This window comes from Panthera tigris, chromosome A1 (genome assembly GCF_018350195.1).
Source record: "Panthera tigris isolate Pti1 chromosome A1, P.tigris_Pti1_mat1.1, whole genome shotgun sequence".
Lineage (NCBI taxonomy): Eukaryota > Metazoa > Chordata > Mammalia > Carnivora > Felidae > Panthera > Panthera tigris.
In genome coordinates this window covers 131,999,824-132,025,610 of record NC_056660.1, presented here as the reverse complement: position 1 = coordinate 132,025,610, position 25,787 = coordinate 131,999,824, and the positions used below count along the sequence as shown (strand labels likewise).

Sequence of the window (25,787 nt, the reverse complement as noted above, 5' to 3'; positions counted from 1 at the left end):
TTGCTAGGGAGATGTCTAGACACAGAAAATAGGAAGAAAAGATAAATGTCACAATGGAAAGTCATTTTATGTCTAAGTTCTACTTTATAAAAGGAGGACATAATGTTGAAGTAGCACAACTTGGCACATTCTTCATCTCACAAGTTTGTAGTACAAAATGGATAAAGGAAGTAGCCTGCTTATCAATAGAAGGAAAAGTTTAAGTTTAGATTTAAATGTAAGAATGTGAATTCCCGGGGCTCCTGGGTGGCTCAGTCAGTTAGGCATCCAAATGTTGATTTCGGTTCAAGTCATGACCTCATGGTTTGTGGGATGGAACCCTGCATCAGGCTCTGTGCTGACAGTGAGGAACCTGCCTGGGATTCTCTCTCCCACGGTCATTGCCCCTCCCCTGCTTGTGTTTTCTCTCTCTCTCAAAATAAATAAACTTAAAAAAAAGAAAAGGAAAAAAAGAATGTGAATTCCCTAAATATGTCTGTTGAGGTGTTCTTCTTTAACTTTTTGAAGAGTCTCTCTGGAAACTAGAAGCAGTGTTTCTTTTTTTATTTTTTAAATTTATTTTTATTTATTTTTTTAGAGAGAGAGAAAGAGCACAAGCAGGAGAGGGGCAGACACAGGATCTGAAGCAGGCTTCAGGCTCTGAGCTGTCAGCACAAAGCCTGTTAGAGGGCTCAAACTCCAGCAAGACCATGACCAGAGCAGAAGTCAGATGCTTGATTGACTGAACCACACAGGGGCCCCTAGAAGCAGTGGTTCTTAACAGCTCTGAAGTCAGGGGATGACTGGGTGGCTCAGGTGGTTAAGCATCTGACTTTGGCTTAGGTCATGATCTTGCAGTTCAGGTGTCTTAAGCCCTGCGTTGAGCTCTGTGCTCTAAGTTCAGAGCCTGGAGACTGCTTCAGAATTTGACTCCCTCTCTCTCTGTGCCCCTCCCCCACTCATGCTGTCTCTCTCTCTCAAAAAATAAATGTTAAAAAAAAATGAAAAAAAAAGTTATGAAGTCAGGAGGGTAAGGGAAGAAAAAATGAAATCAATAGAAGTCTTTGAACTTACACTGTTTTATTGTTCAAATTTCTACTAAATGCTCCGTTAGCTGTTAAAAGTTTTACTTAATATATACTTTCTTGATGGAGTATTTAGTAATGTAAAAAAAGATACTATTAACTTCAGGACAGAAAATTGGGATTTAGCTACATTAGGAAAATAATGTGTAAATAATAAATGAACCTGCATATAAAACCAAGGACTAATATTCATTTATTCAGATTCTTAAATTTAAATACTAGCTATAATATTTAAATGTGACTTAACATTGCAACTAGAGGATAAGTTATTTCTAAATCTTTAATAAACTACTTCTTATTTATTTACTGAAGTTTTACTTACCCCTGCTTACTATTTTTAACAATGATTAAAAGGCAAAACTATTTGGCATGAAACACAAACCTAAGAAAAGAAAGGAAGTGGTATATTACTATCAGATTCTGATACCCTTTCTTAGTGGATCTAAAGAAACATGAGGGCAGATTATGTGGCATATATTAATATAGTAATATATATTAATGCATACAACTCTATTTAATATGGTTTTTGAGTCTCATGAGAAATTACATACGAGTGCGATTTGCCCAGATTTAGTCCAATTTCAGTTTATCACCTCCTAGGATAAGAAATATTGTGAGAAAACTGAAAGGCAGGGTTTTAAAAAAGGTCCTTTAATGAAAAATATAAAAACATAATATTGCATACTTGAAACATGATTTGGATGTTCAGCAAGTTCTAAGAGCTTCCTGTGTAAAATAACCCTGTGTTTAATATACATGTATTTCTATTTACACATACAATGAAACAAACCTTATTTTACTTGACAGTAATATTTATGATGCTGACATCCTCATAGGGCTTATCTGTTTTGGGATTGACTTTGACATTGGAGATCCTCTGTACAACTTCCATTCCTTTAGTCACTCGTCCAAACACTGTGTGCTTATTATCAAGCCAAGGCTGCATTGAAGGAGAAACGGAAAATCTTGGTAAACCCAGATTTCTTAAATTACACCCTCTGGGTAAGAAAATTACAGAGAATTTAAACTTATGCTTCATTTTAATTTAATAAAAATATATACAGTTAATTTCATCTAGCAGCTTTTAAGAGTGATTTCCATGTTTATCTGAAAAAATATAACAGCATAATATAATGTTTAATTAGCTGCATCTTTCAGACCAAACGGACCTGAAAGATGTTTGCTAAAGGTAAGTTTCTTTGCATGGCTTAAAGAATACTGGCTAAGGCTTTAAAAGTTCTCTGTAGGAATCAGACCTGCAAAAGAGGCAGGAATTGTTTGGAATTGTTTAAGTAGCATGTGCTTTTGTAGTAGAGAGATGGGAATTCAAATGTTCGCTCTGCTACTTACTTGACCTTTGGCAAGTTGATCATGTCGCACTGTTTGTATAGTCATCTGTTTTTTAAAACTGGGTATAGTGATACTAGAAGTATTGTGAATATTACTTTGTGCCTGATGGGTAGTAGTTATATTTTTCTTCATTATGTGGTGCTTAATTCCAAAAAATAAAGTATAATAATTTTTATAATGTGTAACTGCACAGCAATAGAGCTCAATATTCTTATACTGTATGTCGCAATATAAGTTGCATTCTGATATCAGAGATGTTAAAATATAGAAAAAAATGTCTTAAAAAATTTGAGAATTAATATACTCTAATCCCCCCCCCATTCTAAAGGAAACAGGCCCAGAAGTGAAATAATTTGTTTTCTATTGTACAATTAGTAGTGGCAAGGTGACTTAAACTCCAGAGTCCTGAGTTATGCAAGTATTGTTTTACAAAGCAAAATCTGATTTGTTAGGTAATTTTACATTTTCTCATCTAAACTGTTTCATTTTTTATATGCTGGCAGAAATAAATAATAGTAGAGAATAATGCAGCTCTCTTTTACTGAATTCATTCTTAGATCATAACCTATGACAACTTACAGTTTATATGACAGCTTATAGACAATGCTGTTCTACTTACCGTTGGTACTACTGTTATAAAAAACTGGGATCCGTTAGTATTTGATCCAGCATTGGCCATGCTGAGTGTATATGGTCTGTCATGTCGTAATGTTGAATGAAACTCATCTTCAAATTCTCCTCCCCATATGCTTTCTCCTCCCATACCAGTACCTGTTGGATCTCCTGTTTGAATCATGAAGCCCTTAAGAGGAAGTATACAAAAAACATATTACACTGTACTTTTCTATATGTACGTTTTGGAATTTTATGTTTAAGTGTGTTTTATATTCAGTAAAATCTTTTTTTTTTTTTTTTTTTAAGTTTCAGAGAGAATGCACCAGTGGGGGAGGGGCGGAGAGAGAGGGAGATCCCAAACAGGCTCCACACCGTCAGCACAGAGCCTGATGTGGGGCTCCAATCCATGAAGTGTGAGCTCATGACCTGAGCCAAAATCAAGAGTTGGATGTTTAACTGACTGAGCCATGCAGGCACCCCTTTTCTTAATAGTCACTCTATCAAGTGATTTTATTAAAACCTTAGTAAGTTATACTTTAGATGATGTATTTCCACTGCTTAAACACAACCTTATTTCAGTTACTGAAACAAAACTGCAAAGGTCTCCTCATGAATAGTCATGTACTATCTTTCCCAATAATGCAATTAAAACCAATTAATATTGTAAATAAGTTTTAGATCTGTAGAGTGTATAAGGTTTTATATAATTGCCCCACTCTTCTCTCTTCCCTTTCCCTAAAATTCTGGATTGCCTGGTGAGTCATTTTTCTAATTCTTTCAGAACCCCCCCAAATCTGATTATTCCTCCTGTCATTTCTCCTGCCATTTCTGAACCTATCAGTAACCAAGAACTACACTACTGCCCCATTCATTTTATGGAACAATGCTCAACAAAATCCTGGGACAAGTTCGTTCTGCTCTTCAGGTATTAATGGTGGTTCTCAAAGATTAAGTAGCATGATGTCTTTTCTATTATTTAAAATCTTATTTTCTAGATCTAGACCTTATTTAGTCACTAGGTATGAGTAACTTTAACTATTGGTTTTATCTCAGCATGCCCTTTACTCTGTGTCTGACCCTTGGGTTTAGCTGCTGACAAAATACTGGTGCAGTGCTTCTAAAAAGGTACCATGTTACTGTTCCTGCATTTATTCCAGATCTGATATTCATGACTATCCATTCTTCTTTTGGCTTAGAAAGTCCCATTTTTCCTATTCCTTTTTAATAAACTGATAATTGTGAGACAGGAAGATTCCTTGTGTTTAAACCTCTGGTTATGCAAAACACACTATTCCTGAAGTCATATAAATTTTGTATAACTTACCTTAATTATACGGTGAAATGTATGCCCATTATAATAGCCGTTTCTGCTATGAACACAGAAGTTTTCCACTGTCTTAGGGCACCTAGTAAGATATGTTAAAAATATGAAATCCATTCAGAGCATCTTAATATAGTTTTCTTTGCAGTTCTGCTTTCTACTGACACCTGCAATACCTTCTGAATGTTTCAGGACAGTCTTTTTCCATAACCTCTTCTCATCTCAGGACAGAAGAGATGAAAGATCACATAAGCCACAATATATTAATATTGTTTAATATATTATCTTTAGATAAAGAATGCTTATTATATTTGAGTTTGACAGTATTTAAATTTCAAAGTCATTTAGCAGTTAAAAAAAGTACAGCTACAGCACCGTAAGATATGTATATTCACTGCATATAGTAGGTTCAGTTCCTGGGAAAGATAATTTTCTTACAAAAACAGCGTTATGGTACACTGACACACTTCCTAACCAAGGACCTGCTCTCTCTCAAATGGTATCTCCTAAATCTAATCAACTTTAAATGACAATCACACACTCAAAAGTATGAAGCTTTCTAAATGTTAACTAATCTCATGTGATGATTTAATCTCATGTTACAGCATTTAAAACATTTAAAACACTCATATACAAAATAAAGAAGTACTTTTAAGTAAAAGGGGTTGTAAAAGATGTCACTCTGTTTTTCGTTTTCATTTTTTTGGAGACAGACAGAAGTGGAGAGGGGCAGAGGGAGAGAGAATTCCAAGCAGGCTCCACATTCAGCAAGGAGCCTGACGCGGGGCTCACCCCCATGACCCTCGGATCATGACCTGAGCCAAAATCAACAGTTGGATGCTCAAGTGACTGAGTCACCCAGGCGCCCCAAAGATGTCACTCTTTGGATCAAGAATAGTCAAAGATATTCTATTGGATTTGGCATTGCATGTTCATCTTGCAAACTTTTAAACTGTCCAGAATTCCTTTCTGCTTTTTTCAGTACATTTTTTGTTGGATTGATTGATCAATTATGTATGTATGTATGTATATATGTATGTATGTATGTATGTATTTATATTAGAGAGAGCACAAGCAGGGGAGAGGGGTAGAGGAAGAGACAGAGAATCTTAGGCAGTGCAGAGCCCAACATGGGGCTCAATCCCATGATTCTGGGATCATGACCTGAGCGGGGATCATGACCTGACTGAAAATCGAGTTGAACACTCAATTGAACGAGCCACTCAGATGCCCCTTGTTGGAATTTTCAAAACCTATAGAAAGAACTAAAGAAGTAGTAGTGGAGGTCTAAGAAATGTAAGGAGGAAAAGGAATTATCCTCCCCTTAAAGATTTGCTTTGAGGGTAAAGCCAGTTATAACAAATGAGCCACAAAATATAGATGGGATGCACAGTTGATGTTAATATCCATTTATAAACCATTTTATAGTTTACATTCAGCACTTTCATAGCCATTTGTTTTGTATGCATAATAATAAACCTGTGAAGTGTGTGTGTGTGTGTGTATATATATATATATATATATATATATATATATATATATATATATATAAAATATCCCCATTTTCTAGAGGAACAGTTATCAGAAAGCTAAAGACAGACATTCTTTTCAAACCCTTCAGTTCTTTAAAATTCCTCAAGTTGAGGGGCGCCTTGGTGGCTAAGTCGGTTAAGTGGCCGACTTTGGCTCAGATCATGATCTCATGGTTCATGGGTTCGAGCCCCACCTACTTCAAATTCTGTGTCTCCCTCTCTCTTTCTGTCCTTCTCCCACTCATGGTCTGTCTCTGTCTCTCAAAAAATGAATAAAAACATGTAAAAAATTTTTTTAAATAAATAAAAAATAAAATTCCTCAAGTTGAAATAGCAATTTTAAGTTGCACAGTTTCTTCCAATAAACACATTTACATTGATGTTCATTTCAGACAAAAGACAGTACATACTCAACAGGAAAAAGTTTGATATGAATGTCTCCCATGCTTGTGTGGATAATGGCACTATCTGAAACACGTTTAGGTCCTTCAGCTTGAGTAGCTGCCATGACTTCTTCTTTAGAAGGTTTCTCATTAAAAACATCTCTGTCAGAATCTGCACTTTTTGTATCTTCTGGTTCTCGTTTGGTAAACTCAGAGGAAAATTAAAGAGAGTGAATGAATTAAATTTTTCATCTGGTTAAAATGTTATCAACAGTAAAATTTCATTTCTATCTATGGTATTTGAGCAAAGTAAGAATTCACATCAGAATAAGTCCTTACTGCAGCAATCACTTCCTATCACAGGATGTGTAATACAGTTAAATTATTTTTACACTTGCCTAACATAACAACAATCCATGCAGTGAAGGTGTATGGTTTCAAATGGGATTTAATTTCTTTTTGGGTGCACACTGAACAAGATGCGCTTTTATTTGAGGTAGTTTTCTGCCTCTGCCCGCTAGTATGTTCTAACCTGTCAACCAGTGCTTACTTTTCACTATTTAGCTTGCCTGGGTTTGAATTCCATTCTGCTACTTACTAGTTACATGATTTTGGCAAAATAAATTCATTTCTTCCATTTCCTCATTCATAAATGGGGATAACTACCTCAAAATCGTACCTATTGTGAAGATTCAATGAAGGGATATAAAATGCTTGGAGAATAATGCCTAATATGTAAAAGGCACTATATACATATTAATAATTGTTGTTATAATGAACAGAACCTGGTGCTAGGCAGGTTGAGGATTCAAAGATGAATCAGTAATGCATCTTGGCTAGTTTTTTTTTTTCCTGCAAAGCCCCCATCTGTTCTATCTAAACCCTGAAGCTTGGAAGAAATAATGTAAATTTTGAGTGAAGTTACAGAAATTTCAGGATACCTCAGGGAATAGGGAAAATTGAGAGAAATCTTTCAGTTGTTAAAACTTTGGACTCCTCTGAGCCTTTTTTTTTTTTTTTAACTTGACTTTCAGGAAGTAGAAATCTTTTCTCCAGAGGAAGCTCTACCTGATTATCAACTGAGTTCCAGGAAAGTAAAGCCAGTGCCCCAGGCCCTGTCTTGCCTAATGTCATTCCGGATCTACTTGGATAAATTCCAAATAAAGAAACAACCAAGCTAGGATGTTGTTGACTTATCATCTTATTCTCCATTTTTCAAAGGAATGACAGACATTATCAGTTGTATGATTGATTTGTATGAATTTTTAAATAGGTATTTTAATTTAGCTCACATATTGAACTACCAAAGTTCATATTTTGTCATATTTTGATATTGATTTGAAAAGAGATAAAAAATTTACATATATGTATGTACCATTCTACTTTTGCTTACAAATATGTATGTCTAATAAAATGAAAGATAATTTTATGAACATGTTAGCTGTATAAAGATGCATAGTAACTTTTTTTCTTCAATGTTAACAACACATGTGATTTAATCAACATAAAAGTAAACTTTAGGGGAAGAGAATAATCTATTAGTTTTTTGATAAAGAGGATAGAAAATTAGTATGTTTTTAGTGTATATCAAGAGTTAGCTTTTACCTTCAAAACAGTTAAATTACAGGTAAAAACAAGAAAAACTATTTCCCTGTAACCAGTATTATTTTTTGTAGCAATGACTTTGAAAGTTCTACATAAAATTTTCATCTTAAAAGAATGTATCCATTTTTTGGTTAAAAGCTTGTTTGGGATGAACTGCTATTTCCTACATTAATCAAATGCTGGCAACCTGAATAGCATCACAGCTACTTACAAGATATCAGATGAAAAGAATCAGTATACTAGAATGAGCCACACATTTAACAAACCTGTGAACAGTGAAGAAAATATAATGCCCTGTATTTGAGGATTTTATATTACCTTAAGGAGGAGATGACAGTATTACAGATATTTAAAAAAAAAAAAAAGAAAGAGAGAAAGTAAACTATTCCAAAAACTGTGACACATAGAGCACAACCAGGCAGATGTAACTCAGACTTGATGTCAAGAGAAGGTTTCCAAGTAGGAACTGATATAAGTAGGAACTGGGGACAGGTATGTGATTGGCAGAAGGAACAGCCTGTGTAAATGCCTTGAGGTAAAAAAAACAACACTCAGCTATTGCAAACAGGATCAAGTTCAGTCAGAGTAGCAAATGAACTAAAAAATGAAGAAAGATAGGTAGAAGAGCCAGCTAATATAGATAGTTGAGGAGCCATTAAAGGATTTTAGGCAAATAACCAAATTTGGGACTCAGTCTCTGACTGCAGTGTGAAGGACAGAATGGTAGGGCAGAGGTCTCTACACTTTAGATTTTTCTGCTTGGTTCAACAGTTAGGACACGGCTACTCCTAGATAGTTTAGACAGTTTGATTCTGAGCCCAGTCTTAGTTAACATGTAAAGTACTTGTAGTTCTCTAGGGAAAAAAAAAATTGTCAGGAATATAAACTTTTAAGGTAGCACCATTACAAGAGAGTTAAAAGGTAAAAAAAGAAATGTGCTTAGAGAAGCAAGTGTGCAAGTTCAGGGAAGATAAATTAAGAACAAAAGATGAAAAATAATCTTTTTTAGAACTTTTAAAACCCCATAGCAAAAGCTATTTTGGATGCAATTATTACCATAACCACTTACTTCCTTACATCTTAGACAACATAAATAGTTGTAGAAGCCAGGTCGAAGATTTTTCAAAACAGGAGGGAAATCAGTACAAAATCGAGTCCTAGTTAAAAATTATGCAATATTAATGTTTTAAGATGGTATTCTGGTTGTTTAGAAAGCATGCTATTATTGCCAACATTCTCTTCAGTTGAAAGCACAACCTAAGAAAATAAATCTCCAACCAAACTGGAAGAATTAAGGCCTATTTCCTAGTATTTCCGCATACCATGTAAAATCTATTCTTTTTAAAAGATGTACAAACTATTGTTGGGTCGGCTTGAATATTTTGAAGAACAGGATTTTCAGAAGCTTTCATTTCTATAGTAGTTGCAGCACGATGTTTTTTGGCTATTCCCTGGAACAGAGCCAACTGCATCACTCTAATATTTTCCTGCTTGCCTAAGATGCGCACACACCTGGAAAATACAACAATGTTTTATACAGTAAAATACCACGATTAATTCCAATTATAAAAATTTTATAGATAAAATCTAGAAATCAACTATCCTTTACCTTTGTATAAAATAATTACTAAAAGTTTTTTAAAAAGTGTTTCTCTACCCCCTTCCCCAGAAAGAATTATTTTAAATTGGATGGAATTTTCTGGTTAAAAAAAAAAACAAAACACAATCATTCATGCATAATTTTAACCTATCCCTATTATCTTAATCTTTTTGCAAGCCTTCAAAGATTCTATACTGTGAAGAACTACAATATAAATTTGTTTCTATGTGAGAATGTACAGACCTACATTTTTTTCTCTTTAAAATATACTTTTAAGTTCTTTTCATTTACATTCAGTGTTAGTATCTGATTGTAGCTATTTTGTACTAAAACCAAATGGACTGTTTGCACAAAAGGCTTATTGTGGTTTCATGCATTTTAACTTCTGATTTTATGTCTAGCAGGATGTAATGCTGAATTCTGTGGTTAAAATATTTGGCAACATTTAATATGAACCAGGCTAATTTAAATCAATAAGCAAAAGAGAGATTGAAACTTGTTAAAAAAAAACAAAAAACAAAAAAACAACCTTGAAACTATGCATATCTTTTTTTCCATTTCTTTTACAAACATGAGTGGAAACTTTTTACATAAGATTATAAACAACCAAAAGACCACAAAAAATCCAGTCAAAACATTTGGTTAAGTTTAGACATTTGGGACCATTCCACTTGTCTTGGAACAAACAAAACTCCCTTTGTTTCCCTGAAAGAGGAAATGGTCCCCCATAAATGAATGCACTTTTAAAAAACATCTTATTAAAGCTTACCGGTTTGTTTCTACATTTATAACTTTAATGCCTAGCATTGTTCCATATAGCACGAAATGTCCAGTTTCATCAAAGACTATGTTAATTAATCTTACTGCATCCACCTTCTCCAACTCACGTTCAACAGCCATTCGTCGGCCAAATTCCATGTCGGGTAGCTGTTGCCTCATCTGCTGCAGTTCAGTAAACATCTAGGGAGTAAACAAAAAAGCTATGTGATAAAGGGAATGAGAATTTAAATAGAAGCACAGTACACATTAAAAGCCACTGAAAATTTGTGTACTTATAGGTTACCTTAAAGAGGATTCTAAATTCCATATGCAGGAAATAAAAAGACATTAGTAAGTTCAATCGTAAAATAATAGTATTTACACTAACTGCTTCTTCTTAATAAAAAAAAAAAACAGTTAATGTAACTACTGTCTTCTGTACAGAAAAAAGGTATCTGCTGCCTTTTATAAGCCACAGACTAGGGACACCTGGGTGGCTCAGTTGGGTAAGCGTCGGACTCTTGATTTCAGCTCAGGTTATGATCTCATAGTTAGGAGATTGAGCTCCACATCTGGCTCCATGTAGGGCTCCATGCTGGGTGTGGAGCCTTCCTAAGATTCTCTCTCTCTCTCTCTCTCTCTCTCTCTCTCTCTCTCTCTCTCTCTCTCTTTCTCTCTCCCCCCCCCGCCCCTCCTCTACTGTGCTCTCTCATAAATAAATAAATAAATAAATAAATAAATAAATGCCACAAACTAGTACTTTCCAATAGGAAGATAATGCAAACCAAGCATGTAATTTTAAATTACCTAGTAGCTACTTAAAGTAAAAGAAACAGGTGAAATTAGTCTCAATAAGGTTTTATGCCCCATATATCCAAAATATAATCATTTAAACTTTACTCAATACTTAAAAATTGAGATAGAAGCACCTGGCTGGCTCAGTCTGTGGAACATGTGTCTCTTGATCTCAGGGTTGTAGGTTTGAGCCCCATGATGGGTACAGAGGTTACTTAAAATAAAATCTTAAAAAAATTTGAGATAAATTATATTCTATTTTTTTTTATATTAAGTATTTGAAATCCTGTATTTTATAATTTCATCCTGTCTCAATTTGGACTAGCCACATTTCAAGCACTCAACAGCAACATGTGGCTAGTGGCTACTACACTGGACACTGTAACTACAGAGTGTAAGGTCCCTGTAAAAGGATCATGGACCTGACATGATATAACAAGCACTCAATTTTTATTGAATGAACTCTTATTATTTCACTAATTTATAACAATTTCATGATATTTTAGAAAATGTTTCAAGTTATTTTTATAGAGAACCCAACACAGATTATCATTAGGCAAATGTCATTTATGGTAGATGAATATTTTTATAAATGCTCTGTAGCTTATTTGGTTTTCTTTTCTTCAGATATTTAACACAATTTTCAGATAAGGTCACATCTCAATTACTATGTATTATCACACTATAAGCTTCTCCCCCATTAAGATCTTTCGTTTCCAGACATTTAGGGAATCAAACAGCAGAATTCAACAGCAGGTCTCCACTGGAGATAAAAAGAAGCCAAGCTTATGTCCAGTCTACTTATTTTCATGCTTGTGTTAACTGGAAATCCCATTTTTCTAGATATGGAAAGAACAACAATGTACACAACTCCATAAAAACAAAAGGAGGTATATGCATCAGGGAACAACATGAAGCAAGGGTCTTACAGGACAGAAAAAAAGCCTGTTGGTCATTAGGTTTTCTTATCTCCAGTCTCTGAGACTACTTGTTTATTCATATGCTAGAAATAGCCTAGCATTTTTATAGAGAGGGACCCCTGATTATTTTACTAGATTAGATTCATTTTCATGACTTAAAGTTTGTAGACGGTTGTCTGCCTGCGTGCAAGTATTTCATAAATGTTAATCCAACCTGATAAATACAGCAGTATCTTTTTACAGTATTCTAGCCTTAATAGCAGGGCCTCTGTGATACACAACTGTGTAACCATATGCATATCTCATTAACTGTGAGATTCCACTGATTTACTACCCACTATCATTCTAATTAATTTACTCGGCATTTGTTTTAGTTGTTGTTGTTGTTGTTGTTGTTTGGACAATCTCTCATTTTGAATCTCACTTCTGTCATAAGCTTTACTACTGACCTCATCTTATTTCAGCCCTCAACACTTGTTGAAGTCAATAATGAAGAAACAGAGTATTCGTGTTAAGAAATTAATATCCAGAGACTGTGTTCTTAAATATTTCTTTTGCTGAGGAATCTTCAGAGAGCTGCAAGTTGGTAAAAGGCCTTTAAGTTATATTTAAGTTGAACTAATATCTAGTTACCAGCTGCCATTAATGAAGAAAACATCACAGTTTTCTCCTATTCTTCAAAGTAGAGTGGAAAGCTGTTCTCTTCCAAAAGGAAAATGAGTCAGGAGGATGATCTAACAACCAGATCTTCACATGTGTCTGGATTCATATTACTTCAGGTAGATAATCCACCCAACTTAAAGCCACTTGCCACCAAACAAGAGTGTCACTAATAAGAAGAGTAACAGAATTTAAGACCTTAATGCAAGGAATCTAAACTGGTTACTACCAACAATGTAGAATTATTATACAATAAACAGTACTGCTATGAAGAAGGTTCAACCCACAGACTCTCAGAGGATTCAACATACCATTAGCAGTTAGAGAACACTTGAGGGAAACAGGTGATCAGACCCAATTTCCACAAAAAACTGTTAACTTTGCATGGATAGAAAGTCTTATTCTACAACTACATGCTTTAACAAATTCTTGTTAGCAGTAATTATGTGTCACATATTGTTGTTAGTGCTGGAGATACAAACATGAGCCAAAACAGATAAGGGAGCATAGATCACATAGAGTTTAGTCTACTAGGGGTTGATATGTAGTAATCAAAAATAAGACCAAGCCAAATGGTCTAAGAGAAAATAAACAGAGTGATATTGAGTCACATAAAAAAAAAGTTGTCCTAGGTTAGACAAATAGTGAATTCCCACAGGAAGTGACTCTTTAAATGAGATTTGAAGCTTAAGTTCAACAGGTAATGGAAAGAACAGAGGAGGGGTGACACCAGGCAGCAGGATCAGCATAGGCAAAGGCCCTGTGGTGGAAGACATGTTCAAGAAACTGAAATAAGGCGTAAATGGCTAGTGTTAAGAGGCAGATAGAAAAGTGAGTGACAGTAGGCTAGAGTGGTAGGCAAAGGCCACAATAAGGCAGGCTATGACTTCGGTCTTGATTCAAAGAACAATAAGAAGTCACTAAGAGGTTCAAAGAATGAAATGATCAAATATGCACTTAAAAAATTTGCTCTGGATGCAGTGTGGATAACTGATTAGGAGAAAGCCCGAATATAGGCAGTAGGCCATGAGACAATCCAGGCAAAAGATCATGAGCTAGGGTAATGACAGCTATGCTGAAAAGAAAGGGATAGATTTTAAGCATATTTAGAAACTAAAATTGACAGGATTCATGATGAATTAAATAGAGGGTAAGGAAAAAGAGTTAAGAAGTTAAGGATGACGCAGGTTTGTGGCTTATGCAAGTAAATGGATATTGGTGCCATTCATGAAGACAGCAAAACAAAACAAAACAAAACAAATGGCACCATGTGTATTCACAATAGTAAGATGGAGAAATCAATTTGGGAGTAGTCATATGAATAGGCAGGAGTGAACAGAGAAAAAGCCACACAAAAGAAGGATGATTGGCTCAGAAGATATCACATCATAAACCCTGGGAAAAGAGTTTTCAAGAACACTGCAAGAGAGCAGACAGATCAATAATATCTTCAATGTGCTAAGAGAAAATAACCATCAATGTAAATATCTATATCCAGAAAAAATATCTTTTAGGAATTGCACAAAATAAAGACACTCAGAAAAGGAAATTCCCATTAAACTTATATTGCACTTACACTTAGTGATTCATCAAAGACTCTCATGAGTTTTCCAGTTAAAAATCTGAAAATTCTAACTTTTCTATCAGAACCAATAGTAGCTATTTTCTTCCCATCAGGTGAAAAACATATGCTGGTTGGATAAGCCTTGCACTTGGCAAACTCATACAAATCGGTGTCAGTTTTATATTCCCAGTTCACATTTTTGGGGAACTTATATTCATGAGGAGGCCCAGTCCAGTATTCAATCATTCCAGATTTATCAGAAGACACTATTGCTTTATAAACTGCATTCAGCCGTATCTGAGTAAGAGGTGATGTATGGAGCTTGTCAAAAATATGAAGCGGCTGGTTATCTCCTCGACCATCATAAATGAAAATTTTTCCTGTGCTCTTCTCAGAAGCAGCAACTGAAGATATGGCATCCCCTGGGCAATAGATCCACTCACATTGTCCAGGAAAATAGCTAAAATAGTGAGGGGAAAAAAGAAGTTAATACAACAAGTAAGCATCATTATCCACTCTCACCACCAGAACAATGTCCTGGCCAATGATTTAGTTAGTTTCGGATTCCTTGCTCTAAAGTAGCAGAAATAGAAACTGGGGAGGAACAACTAGTTTTCCCTTTCTGACCTCATTAATCTAATGGTAATAACTTCTGAGGATTTATCACACCACATAGAAAACTTCCTACAGCAGATCATTTACTTCTTTTGGATAGATAAGAAAACCTAATCAGACCAGGGCCTTAAAATATTCCAGGGCATTGCCTTTTGGATCTCTAGGTATCAGTCTATTTTTAACTTATTTTTAAATAGGTTCATATCTAACAGTATACTTGATAAACTCATTCTTGAAATGTTTAAAATCAAAATATTTTAGTTATGACTATGATCAAAAGGAAAACATTTTGATATCACATTTTCATTATTAGTGACTTAATCTTACAACTATAAAGTTTGAACATGCTACCTGATAAACAAAGTACAAAAGAACTGGGACAGATTTAACCTGGGACAGATTTAACCAAAATACCAAACTTACACACTCAAATGAGTGTTGTCTCCTTCTAAGCAGTCAGTTAAAGAAGTTACAGTTATTCCAATGTTGGTGCTGATGCTCAAAACTTCTGGAACTCTTCTTTTAGAATTTCTACCAAAACTTAAATAATATCCCTACCAAAACTTAAATAATATCCCCAACATTTAAGAATAGATTTAATTTGTAAAAACAGCTAAAGTGTAGGTAAACAAAGCAGGGAATAAGACAAGATAACCAATATATATTTCTATTTGTAGTAAAAAATAAGTTCTGACCATAAGTAATGAGACTAATATCCTTTAGTGGCTCATCAACTGATTTTGAAGGAAATTCCAAAAGAAGTACTGCTATGTAATGAACTGTTGTTCTTGTCCCCCCACCATTCATATGTTGCAGTTACCCAAGGTGATTGATCTGGAGATAATTAGGAGGTAATTAAGGTTGAATGACGTCATAAATGTGGGGCCCTAATTCCACAGAAGGGAAAGAGGAAGATACCATTCCTCCTTACATCCTGTCCCCAAAGAGAGCCCTCACCACAAATCAAACCCTACTGGAATCCTGGTCTTGCACTTTCCAGCCTCTGGAACTCTGAGAAAATAAATTTCCTTTGGTTAAGCCACTCAGCCTATGGTCTTCTGTAAAGGCAGTCTGAACTAAGACAAGTCCTAAGACTATTTTTGACAATGCTAGATTTTCAAGGTGACATTCATTTAGACGTATATAAATTCAGTATGATATCTTAAGAAAGACATGCTTAAAACAAAGTATTCATCTCATTTCTGTAGTTCAACCACATGGTGTGGATATCAATATACTTTAAAGTTTAAAGTTACCAACGAATCACCTCAATTCCAAAATGTACATAAGCCTTATAAGACACAATACATATTACTGAAATAAGCAAAGCAAGGAGATTAATTCTAAGTACCAGCAAATTAGACATGATGGATCCTCATTATTTTATTAAGTAATGTTAAATGGATATAATGAATCCTTGTGATGATGCTATTTAAAAATTTCTGCTGTGATTAACAACAACAACAATAAAAACAGCAGAAGCCTCCAAAGAGCATCATAACAAGGATTCCTATCTACTTTTCCTAAGCAAAATTCAAAAGCACAGCTGGCAATGGCAATACATTCTGTTTAGAAATATCTACAAAATGGTGACAGTTTAAAAATTATTTCACTAAGTTAAAAAGTATATACTTTAAAAAAGACTCACCCAAGCTTCAGCATATTGATCATGTCAAAGTTCACTACATCAAACACCTTCATTGCTTTATCATCACCCACAGAACAGAACAATGCTCCCTCAGAGCTAACTGCAATACTCTCAATAACTCCTATTTAAATAAATCAAAACATTCTAGTAAATACCAATGAAACAGATATGCATGATTCAAAGAAAAAAAAAACATTTTAAAAGAAACTTTAACCAATACAATTTAAGACTCACACACACACACAGTGAAATTCTTACCCAGGTGACTACGAAAATGTTTAACAAATTCAATTCCCTCTTCTATTTTTTTCCAGAACTTAACATGTCCATCATGACTGGCAGTAATAATAAAGTCTGTCCTGCATACATAAAATTGTAAAAGTTAATTTGTAAAGCAGATCTATGAGTTATTTAGTACCCCCAAAGCAATCATTCACTGAGAATCTTTGGCTCTTTCAAAATATTTTTATTTTAAGCTTTCTTTATAAAGACCACCATATGAGGGTAGATTGAAAATGGCAAATTTTGTAGTTCTTTCCTGGATATCATAATAGTTGATGTGGCACTGACTTTAACCCCAAGAGCTAGGATCAGAGATGTGCTAGGACTTGACATTAAAAAAAAGAAATTTCACCAGGAATTTCAGTAGACCTTACAGCCCGTTAATCGTAAAATCACCCTGTAGGCAGTCTTTTCACATGGAAAACGTACTCATCTTCAAAAGGTGATAAATAACCAATGTACATTTGTTTTGTATCGTATCCAAGGTGTCTTGTTAAGTATTAGAAAGATTTTGTACAGAATAGTCTCTCCTTTAAGGTGTATAAAAATAGAAACCATCTGAATACCTATGGTATTGATATTACCTTGAATGCATTCCTTGTAGGAAATTGGAAAGAATATGTAGGACTTCATTTAACTTAAATTATTATAGAATCGGTGGCATTAAATAGAAATCCATGGTATCCTAAAGATACTTTTACAAATCATCTTCAAAACTGAAGCATTTTTATAAAATAAATTTTTCAGAAAAAAACAAAAAAAGATGTGTGAGACTTACTTGGTGCACACCACATGGGTGATAACATCTCTATGCATGTAACTGCGCTCATACATAGATGCACTGGGGAGATTTTCAAGATAGACTCTTTCAAACTCTAGAACTGAGGGAAAAAAAGTAAAGAAAAATTTATTTTAAACTGCAACTATATCTATATACTATTTTGCATTTTCTGTTAAGAGTTTTCTACATTCTATTTTCTGTTGGGCACCTGGGTGGCTCAGTCGTTAAGCATCTGACTTTGGCTCCATATTAGGTGAGCTCAAGCTCTGCTTCGAGGGAACACAAGCCCTCTTCGGGTGAGCTTGAGCACTGCTTTGGGTGAGCTTATACCCCACTTCGGGTGAACATGAACCCCACTTCGGGTTAACACGAGGCCAACTTTAGGTGAGTCCCACTTCTCTCTGTCTCCCTCTGCCCCTCCTTCGCTCTCAAAAAAAAATTCTATTTTCTATTTTCTTCTATATCTTATTACATTTCTCTCAATTCACACGTAATGAAAAAAAAATCCAGTCTGTTATGTATTTCATAGTAGTGAACAGCACTGTTATTATTTAGTCATGACAGGTTCTCAGGTATTGTACAGATGTTTAACTGCCCTCAGAACTTAACTGAGTGATTCTGGCTTAATATTAAGGTTCCATTAAAAAAGAAAAACTTTGGGGTTCCTGGGTGGCTCAGTCGGTTAAGCGTCCAACTTCGTCTCAGGTCATGATCTCACGGATGGTGGGTTTGAGCTTCATGTTGGACTCTGAGATGACAGCTCAGAGCCTGGAGCCTGGTTCAGGTTCTGTATCTTCCTTTCTCTCTCTGTCCCTCCCCCGCTTGTGCTGTCCCTCTCTCTCAAAAACAAATAAACATTGAAAAAAAAAAAACCCAAAACCTTAAAAAGTTTCATGAAAGTATCACAACCATCTTTCTAACCATTAGGAGAGCCAATTATTAGTTCTAATTTAAATAATTAACAAGAGACCAGTGGCCACCTATGGGTGTTTATCTTTAAGACACTAATCCTCTTTGAGGTCACTAGTAGTGGGGTTGAAGCAGATAAACATGATAAAATACTAAATAGATTTTTAGAGCTGAGAAAATCCTGGACTTCTCAACTTTTACCAGGGGCAAAACATTTGAAAAAGTGTTAATCTGAGGAGATATTTTGTTACAAGACCTATGAACCATATTACTAGCATAAATTGACATTATATGTGTATCTAATAAAATAATCCAACAAAGGCCAAACATGCCTACAAAAAGTTGCTAGAGCGGAGCCTGGGTAGCTCAGTTGGCTAAGTGACCAACTCTTGATTTTAGCTCAGGTCATGATCTCACAGTTGTGGGACTGAGCTCCACATTCGGCTCCACAACGAGTGTGGAGCCTGCCTGGGATTCTCTCTCTCCTTCTGAAAGCACACATGATCTCTCTCAAAAAAAAATTTCCAGGGCGCCTGGGTGGCTCAGTCGGTTGAGCGACTGACTTCGGCTCAGGTCATGATCTCACAGTTTGTGAGTTCGAGCCCCGCGTCGGGCTCTGTGCTGACAGCTCAGAGCCTGGAGCCTGCTTCGGATTCTGTGTCTCCGTCTCTCTCTGTCCCTCCCCTGCTCATGCTGTCTCTGTCTCAGAAATAAACATAAAAAAAAAAATTTCCTACATTAAACATAATGAGATGTTTCATAGTTTTTCATAACTATTGTATAGCAGAGTCAAAGCTGTGCCCAATGAACTCCTTTCCCTTCATTTTTAATAACAGAACTACCATCTTTATATGTGCAAAATGACAGTCAGCTATAAGACGACCTTTCTCATCTTCTCCAGAGTTAGGTGTGACCATGTGCCAATGAAATAGAAGTGTGTTATGTGACAGTCAAGAAGTCTCCTTCAAAAGTATTCCATTATTCCCTTTCTCAGTCCTATACTTGGGAACTGGGATAAGAGAACTGATTCTAATAACCACTCAGGACAAAGACGAGGGCCATATCTTAGTGATGTTAGGGCAGAAAACTGGAAAAAGCCTAGGTCCCTTTGAAGCCTCCATACCAATCCTAGACTGTTTAATTTGGGACTTCTTTTATGCAGCTAATATAATACTGATACACATTCCTTTTGCTGTTTGTTAGTTTACTTGAGCAGGTATTTACTGAAAACAAAATAGGTTATAAGGCACATGGACATAAAGAAGTGGAACACATAGTTCCTACCTTTGAGAAACCATTTGGTTAATTAAAGGTAGTGTCATATAACAATTTATAATGTCTTTCTGAAAATGCATAGAAAAGTCTAGCGTCCAAAGAACATGTTAAAGAGGATAGCTCTTTTTCTAGAAAGCTAAATGCATGTCACACTCCCGTCTTTTTATTAAAAAAATTTTTTGCGGTGGCGCCTCAATGGCTCAGTCGGTTAAGCATCCTACTTCGGCTTGGGGCATGATCTCACTTGGGTCAGGATTTCGCAGTTTGTGAGCTCGATCCTCACAGTGGGCTCTCTGCTGACAGCTCAGAGCCTGCAGCCTGCTTCAAATTCTGTCTCCCTCTCTGTCTCTCCCCCATTCACGATTGGTCTGTCTCTCTCTCTGCCTCAAAAATAGACATTAAAAACATTTTTTTTAAATTAATAAATTTTATTATGCTCTAGTGACTGAGCCAGCCAGGTGCCTCAAACTCCTTTTTAGACAAAATCTTCAATGATTATTTTTCTAACATTTCATACATGTTTTTATTTTTTAATTTTTAATTATTTAAAAAATTTTTTTAATGTTTATTTATTATTGAGAGATAGAGACAGGCAGAGCATGAGCATGGGAGGGGCAGAGAGAGGAGGAGACACAGAATTTGAATGAGGCTCCAGGCTCTGAGCTGTTAGCAGAGAGCCCGATGCGGGGCTCGAACTCACAAACTGCAAGATCATTACCTGAGCCGAAGTTGAACGCCCAAACGACCGAGCCATCCAGGCGCCCCTAACATTTCAGACATGTTTTTAAATTTCAGTTTTTTTGAGGGTGCCTGGGTGGCTCAGTCACTTAAGCATCTGACTTTGGCTCAGGTCATGATCTCACAGTGAGTACATTCAAGCACATCAGGCTCTCTGCTGACAGCTCAGAGCCTGGAGCCTGCTTTGGATTCTGGGTCTCCATCTCTCTCTGCCCCTCCCCCGCTCTCTCAAAAATAAAGAAACATTAAAAAATTATAAATTTCAGTTTTTTTCTTCAAACTGAATACACTATTGACTGGCTTAAATACAATAAGCATCTACTTAATTATAAACATTTTCACACCTAATTATTGCTGTATCTGTCTCAATTGTATTAAGTTTGTAAGATTTTTGTCTCTTAATACTAACATCAGCACTTTGATATTTTTTATGTTTCCATAAAAAAGGATATGCAAACATATTCTATTACAACTATAAGAGCATTAACTTTGTAATGTTCATTCATTCAATAAATACTTATTGAACACTTGCTACGTGCAATCAGTGGAGCAAAGCAGTCATGGTCTTTGCTCTTATAAACTTACAGTCTTAGCAGTGGTGACAAATATTAATCAATCACAGACTTAATACACAATTATAAAATGCAGCAAGTGCAATGAAGAAGTTGCTATGGAAACATTTAACAGAAAGACCTAACTGTAAAAAAGATAACACTTTACGGGTGTCAATGTACAATGTTCAAAAAAGTAGCTTCTTCAAAATTTGGATACATAAAATTTGAAAGCTACCTGTAAACTCAGGTGTTCAAAATTACCTCGGAGTTATGATCAGTGTTCTTTAGAAACCCAGCCCACACTGGAGAAACGACAGGCTTCCCAGAGGAGGCGATATTTGGAGATGAGTGCTCAAGTTGGACAACAGTTAGCCACCGGAAAAGGAGTGTGGGAAATTATTTCAGGTATACACCATACCCTGGCAGGCATCCAAAGAAGAAAAAGAGCATACCCCATTCTCAAGTGTTTTAACATGGCTAGAGTACAGCCTAAGGAAGACAGGGTTAGGAAGCAGAAGCAATGGAAATGTGCTGGTGAGGTAAGGAGAGATCACATCGTGAAGGAACTTGTATGCCATGATAGGAAGTTTGGACTTTGTTTTTAAAATGAGAAATCACTGAAGAGTTTGAAGCAGAGAGAGTGATAAAGTAAGATTTGACCTTTCAGAAAAATCGTATTTTAATGGTTTTACACCAAGGAAGACATTTTATAGAACAACTTATGAAAATAAGAAAAACTTAACTTCCTTCCCTACCCTTTTTATTTAATAAAACTTGGTCACTATTCCACGAAAGTTGGAAAATATTTCAAGTCTTGGCATCTCCTGCGTGTGGTTTGAAAACCACAGACCGCGGGTTTTAGATGAAAAATTTGTTACCCAGTAAACTTCTGTAACTTTCCTAGGTCAGAAACTCATTATTGGAAGAGACAGGATTAAAATGATCTTTACCTACTCTTTACGATTCTAAATAGGCACCGCCATCTCGCCCTCGGTCCCCGCGTGCCCCAAGAGACTAAGTGCACTCCTGAAATAAAAGCTTTCAAGAGAACTGGACTCTTTGACGTTTAATAAACCGGAGACAGAAATTCCAACCTAATGCGCCCGCTATAGGGGTTAAATGAGAGGCGCTTAGCACATAATAGGTAGTGAGTATAAGTTAGCTTTAGCATCTATTAGAACACGTTCCTATAACACATCTGTCACTAACATTGTTAGATAGTAGCAAAAAGACGCTGTACTCAGCCCAAATCATTATTTCGGGGAGAACGTGCTAGTAGAGAATGACCAGAAAACAGAAGCCGACCCTCTGTTCTGAGGGCATAAAACCCCGCAAGCACACACCATCTGATTTTTGAGTCTGGTTTGAAATTTCCCAGTCTGGGGACGCAGATTCCAACTCGCCCTGTGTCTATCGCTGTAGCTACCTTTCCTCTTCTTGGCCAATGTCGCCTCTACAGGTAAGGGCCCAACCCAGCGCTCTTCATTTTCCTCTTCGTTCTCTTGGGCCACAGCCACAACCACTGTCAGCTCTCTTTCGCCGAGTTCCGTTTTTTCCGGCTCCCCCGTGTCCCGGCGCCTTCTTCTTCTCAGCTGTGAATCGCTACCACCTTCGGACGCCATATTGCCAGAGTTGTCAAACAAGGCGCGACACGACACAGCTCCCCTACCAATCCGCAAAGCGGCGCGGCCTGCACGTCAGTGGCAGAGCGAGTTTCGGGATTGGCTGGGGTGCGTAGGAGCAGATCCAATCAGCAAGCAGCGCGCGCTCGGGGCCCTAGGCCGGGAAGTCCTGTCTGAGACAGGCGGAGGTGGCCTGCAGTCCGTGGCTGTGTGGTGGTTAAGAGGTGGGTAAGGGAGAGCGCCTTAACGGTAGACACTTGGAAGGCTCCCAGGGCATGGAACTGTAGCGCCGATGGTGGGACCCTGAACCTCACGGGAACTGGATACCGGACGCCCCGCCAGTCCCTGTGACCCGCTCTTCTCCCGCTCTAGAACCCAGCGGGTTAGAGGGAAATGACAGAGGGGCAGGGAACTGAGGGAACTAGCTAACTTGAGGGCCTCCCTTCAGGTGCTGAAGGAACTGTTTTCTTCCCTGAGTTTCTTGATTCTCCCACACGAGAAAGAGGTGGTGGGCGCTTCTTACTCTTTTCTAGGGAGGGAGGGGGAGAGAGAGAGAGAGAGAAAGAACGAAGGAAAGAGAGAAAGAGAGAGAACGAACCAACTAGGCAGGCCAAGAAACCCAAGGGTACATGGTAGGATCCTTCCCCCTGCTGCCATCGTCCTGGTCTGCGCTTTCATGTCTTAGCCGCCTTCTCGACAGCTCTCTTCTTTAAAAAATAAATAAATAAATAAATAAATAATAAAAAAAGGGAAAGAAAGAAAGAAAAACTTATTGTGGTAAAAACCACATAACATTTACTGTCTTCCCCCCTCTTTTAAAACTGAGGTATAATTCATATACAACACTATATAGTTGACCTTTGAACAAGGGGTGAGCAGAGTGGTTAGGGGCACATCCCCCCTCTTCATTGGAAAATCAGCCTACAACTTAGGATCCTCCCCAAAGCTTTACTAATAGTCTACTTTTAATATAAAGCCTTACCCATAACATAAACAGTGTAAACATTTTTGTACATGGCTGAAGGTATTTAACTAGTCTTTTACTAGCTGACTTCAGATTGTTAATAGTAATGTTAATAGCTAGTAATGATACAACTTCATATGCTAAGCACAGTTCTAAGAACTTTGTATATACTAACTCATTTAATTGTCATAACAACTTTATGGGGTAATGTTATTGTCTTCATTTTACAGGTAAGGAAACCGAGGCAGAGACAGTTTAAGTGCCTTGCCCAAGGTCACACAGCTTGTAAGTATTGAAGCCGGGATTTAAACCTAGACAGTTTGATTGTAGAGTTCACACAAAGTTTTTTTGAGTAATGCTGTAGTAAGCATTCCTGTGTAGACTAAAGCAAATATATCTATCTATAGTATTATTCCTAGGAATAGAATTTCTGGGTCAGAAGTTAAATGTATTTAAAATTTTAATGGCTATTGTTTATTATCTTACAAAGTGATTAGTTTATGAACAGTGCATGCCTCTTGTGAATAGTGTATGCCTCTTGTTCTATATTCTTCTCATTATTGTTTATTAAATTTTTCATTATTGCTAGTCCGGATGAAAAATAACTCTTGTTTAATTTTCATTTTTATGACTTATAAGTAAGGTTAAAAATGCATTTTTCTATATATAAAGGATATTTCTCATTTTTTTAAATTTCCCATTTTTGTCCTTTGCTCATTTCTCTTGGATTGTTTCTGTTATTTAGCTTTTTATTGCAAAGTAAAATATAGATATCAAAAAAACCATATAAAAATAAATGTAAATTCCATAAATTATTATAAGGTGAGCACCTTTATCACCATGTAGATCAAGAAATAAAACTTTGATAATCATCCCAAAAGTTTCTCATTTGGCCCATCCTAATCAAAGTTCTTTCTCCTGCCTTCTTCTCTCCCTCCAAAAGCATTGATATCCTGACTTTTATGGTGATCACTTTTTTAAATTAGTTTTCTTTTTTATGGTTGGTTATTGGATTTTTTTTTTCATATTTGTAGGCATTCATTATACATTAAGAAAATTAGGTCTTGAGTGCCATGTATATTACAAATATTTTCTTTAAATTTTGAGGTTTTACATTTTAGCTTTTTTTGGGGGGTGGGATATTGAAGAACTTGGGTTTATTACTCAGTGCAGTGAGAGAAAATACAGTGTGGTGTCTTAGTAAGGAGGTGTTAGATTATTTTTTAATTTTTTAATGATATCTTTGTACCTGCAGAATTTTAAAAAAATTTATGGAGATTTTATTTAGTTTTGTTAGAAATGCTTTCCCAATCCAAGCAAAAAAAATGTCTCCATGTTTTCTTTATGTTCTGCTTTATCATTTCTGTTTCTGGAATTTTTGAGGGATGTAGGGATCATGTAAAGATTGAGGTGTATATCTAGGCTTAACCCACCTTTTCCCTCCCCTCCACCCAAATACTCTGCAGTTAGTTAAAAAAAAATGAGGAAGTTCTATGAAGGACCAAATTATACCTGGGGAAAAAATGCAATATAGTTTATAAAATATGCTCCTATTTGGATTGTTCTTATATCCCCTTAATTTGCATTGCCACCTGTGTTCTATATCATAAGTCCATAAATGTGTGAATCCAGAAAGGCTTTTATGTGTTTATGTTCCACTGTTCAGTTTGCCTATCCATGTGCTAATTCCACGCTATAAAAATTAGTATAGTTTTTTAATAAGTTTAATGTGTGGTAAGGCAAGTTTTCTCATCTTCTTCATGAGGGTCTTGGCTGTTTTTTGGCCCCTTGCCCTTCCATATAAAGTTTAGAATTTGCTTGTCAAGTGCCACAAAAATAGAAACTTTTAGAACTTTTTTTTTTTTAAGTTTATTTATTTATTTATTTATTTTGAGAGTGAGAGACAGAGAGAGAGGGAGAGAGAGAATCCCAAGCATGCACTGAGCTGTCAGCACAGATCCCAATGCAGGGCTCAAACTCATGAACCATGAAATCATGACCTGAGCCAAAATCAAGTAAGACACTTAACCAACTGAGCCCATCCAGGCATCCCAAATACTTTTAGAATTTTGATTAAGATTCAATAGATCAATTTAGGAGGAATTAACATCTTTACAGTATGGAGTCATTTGATTTCTGAACATGGTGTATCTCCCCAAGTTTCTTTAAAATCTCTCTTGATGAGACCTTGATTAAGTAGTATAAAACTTAAGTTTCTTATGAATAAAAGT

The 25,787-nt window shown here is 36.1% G+C and overlaps 2 protein-coding genes across 6 annotated transcripts in view; one reads left to right on the top strand and one right to left on the bottom strand.

The window, feature by feature from the left end:
- Window positions 1-1,283: 1,283 nt before the first annotated feature.
- PPWD1 (peptidylprolyl isomerase domain and WD repeat containing 1) lies at window positions 1,284-22,620 on the bottom strand. 2 transcript variants are annotated; one of them, XM_007079897.3, is made up of 11 exons: window positions 22,397-22,620; window positions 17,492-17,594; window positions 16,690-16,790; window positions 16,432-16,552; window positions 14,181-14,628; window positions 10,240-10,430; window positions 9,193-9,382; window positions 6,293-6,474; window positions 4,354-4,435; window positions 3,034-3,216; window positions 1,284-2,004 (listed from the first exon to the last, which is right to left on the bottom strand). In XM_007079897.3, the coding sequence occupies exons 1-11, from the start codon at window positions 22,590-22,592 to the stop codon at window positions 1,861-1,863; spliced, it is 1,941 nt and encodes a 646-aa protein (XP_007079959.1). In that variant the 5' UTR covers window positions 22,593-22,620; the 3' UTR covers window positions 1,284-1,860. The 2 variants fall into 2 exon arrangements, with proteins under 2 accessions (XP_007079959.1, XP_015392060.1); XM_015536574.2 differs by lacking the exon at window positions 22,397-22,620 and having other exon boundaries at window positions 16,432-16,454; window positions 16,765-16,790; window positions 17,492-17,543.
- Window positions 22,621-23,803: 1,183 nt separating this feature from the next.
- The window catches only part of CENPK (centromere protein K), a 57,809-nt gene continuing 55,825 nt past the window's right edge, over window positions 23,804-25,787 (top strand). For all 4 annotated transcript variants that reach the window (XM_042987638.1, XM_042987637.1, XM_042987639.1 and 1 more), the window contains exon 1: window positions 23,804-23,841. The gene's annotated coding sequence lies outside the window, so the exon portion shown is untranslated. The remainder of the gene's footprint in view (window positions 23,842-25,787) is intronic.

Coding starts and splice junctions, on each gene's coding strand:
- PPWD1 (XM_007079897.3), bottom strand. CDS start 22,592: ATGGCGTCCGAAGGTGGTAGCGATTCACAGCTGAGAAGAAGAAGGCGC. Junction 9,383..10,239: donor ATAAATGTAGAAACAAACCG/GTAAGCTTTAAT, acceptor TGTATTTTCCAG/GTGTGTGCGCATCTTAGGCA. Junction 3,217..4,353: donor CATTTCACCGTATAATTAAG/GTAAGTTATACA, acceptor CTTCCTCTTAAG/GGCTTCATGATTCAAACAGG.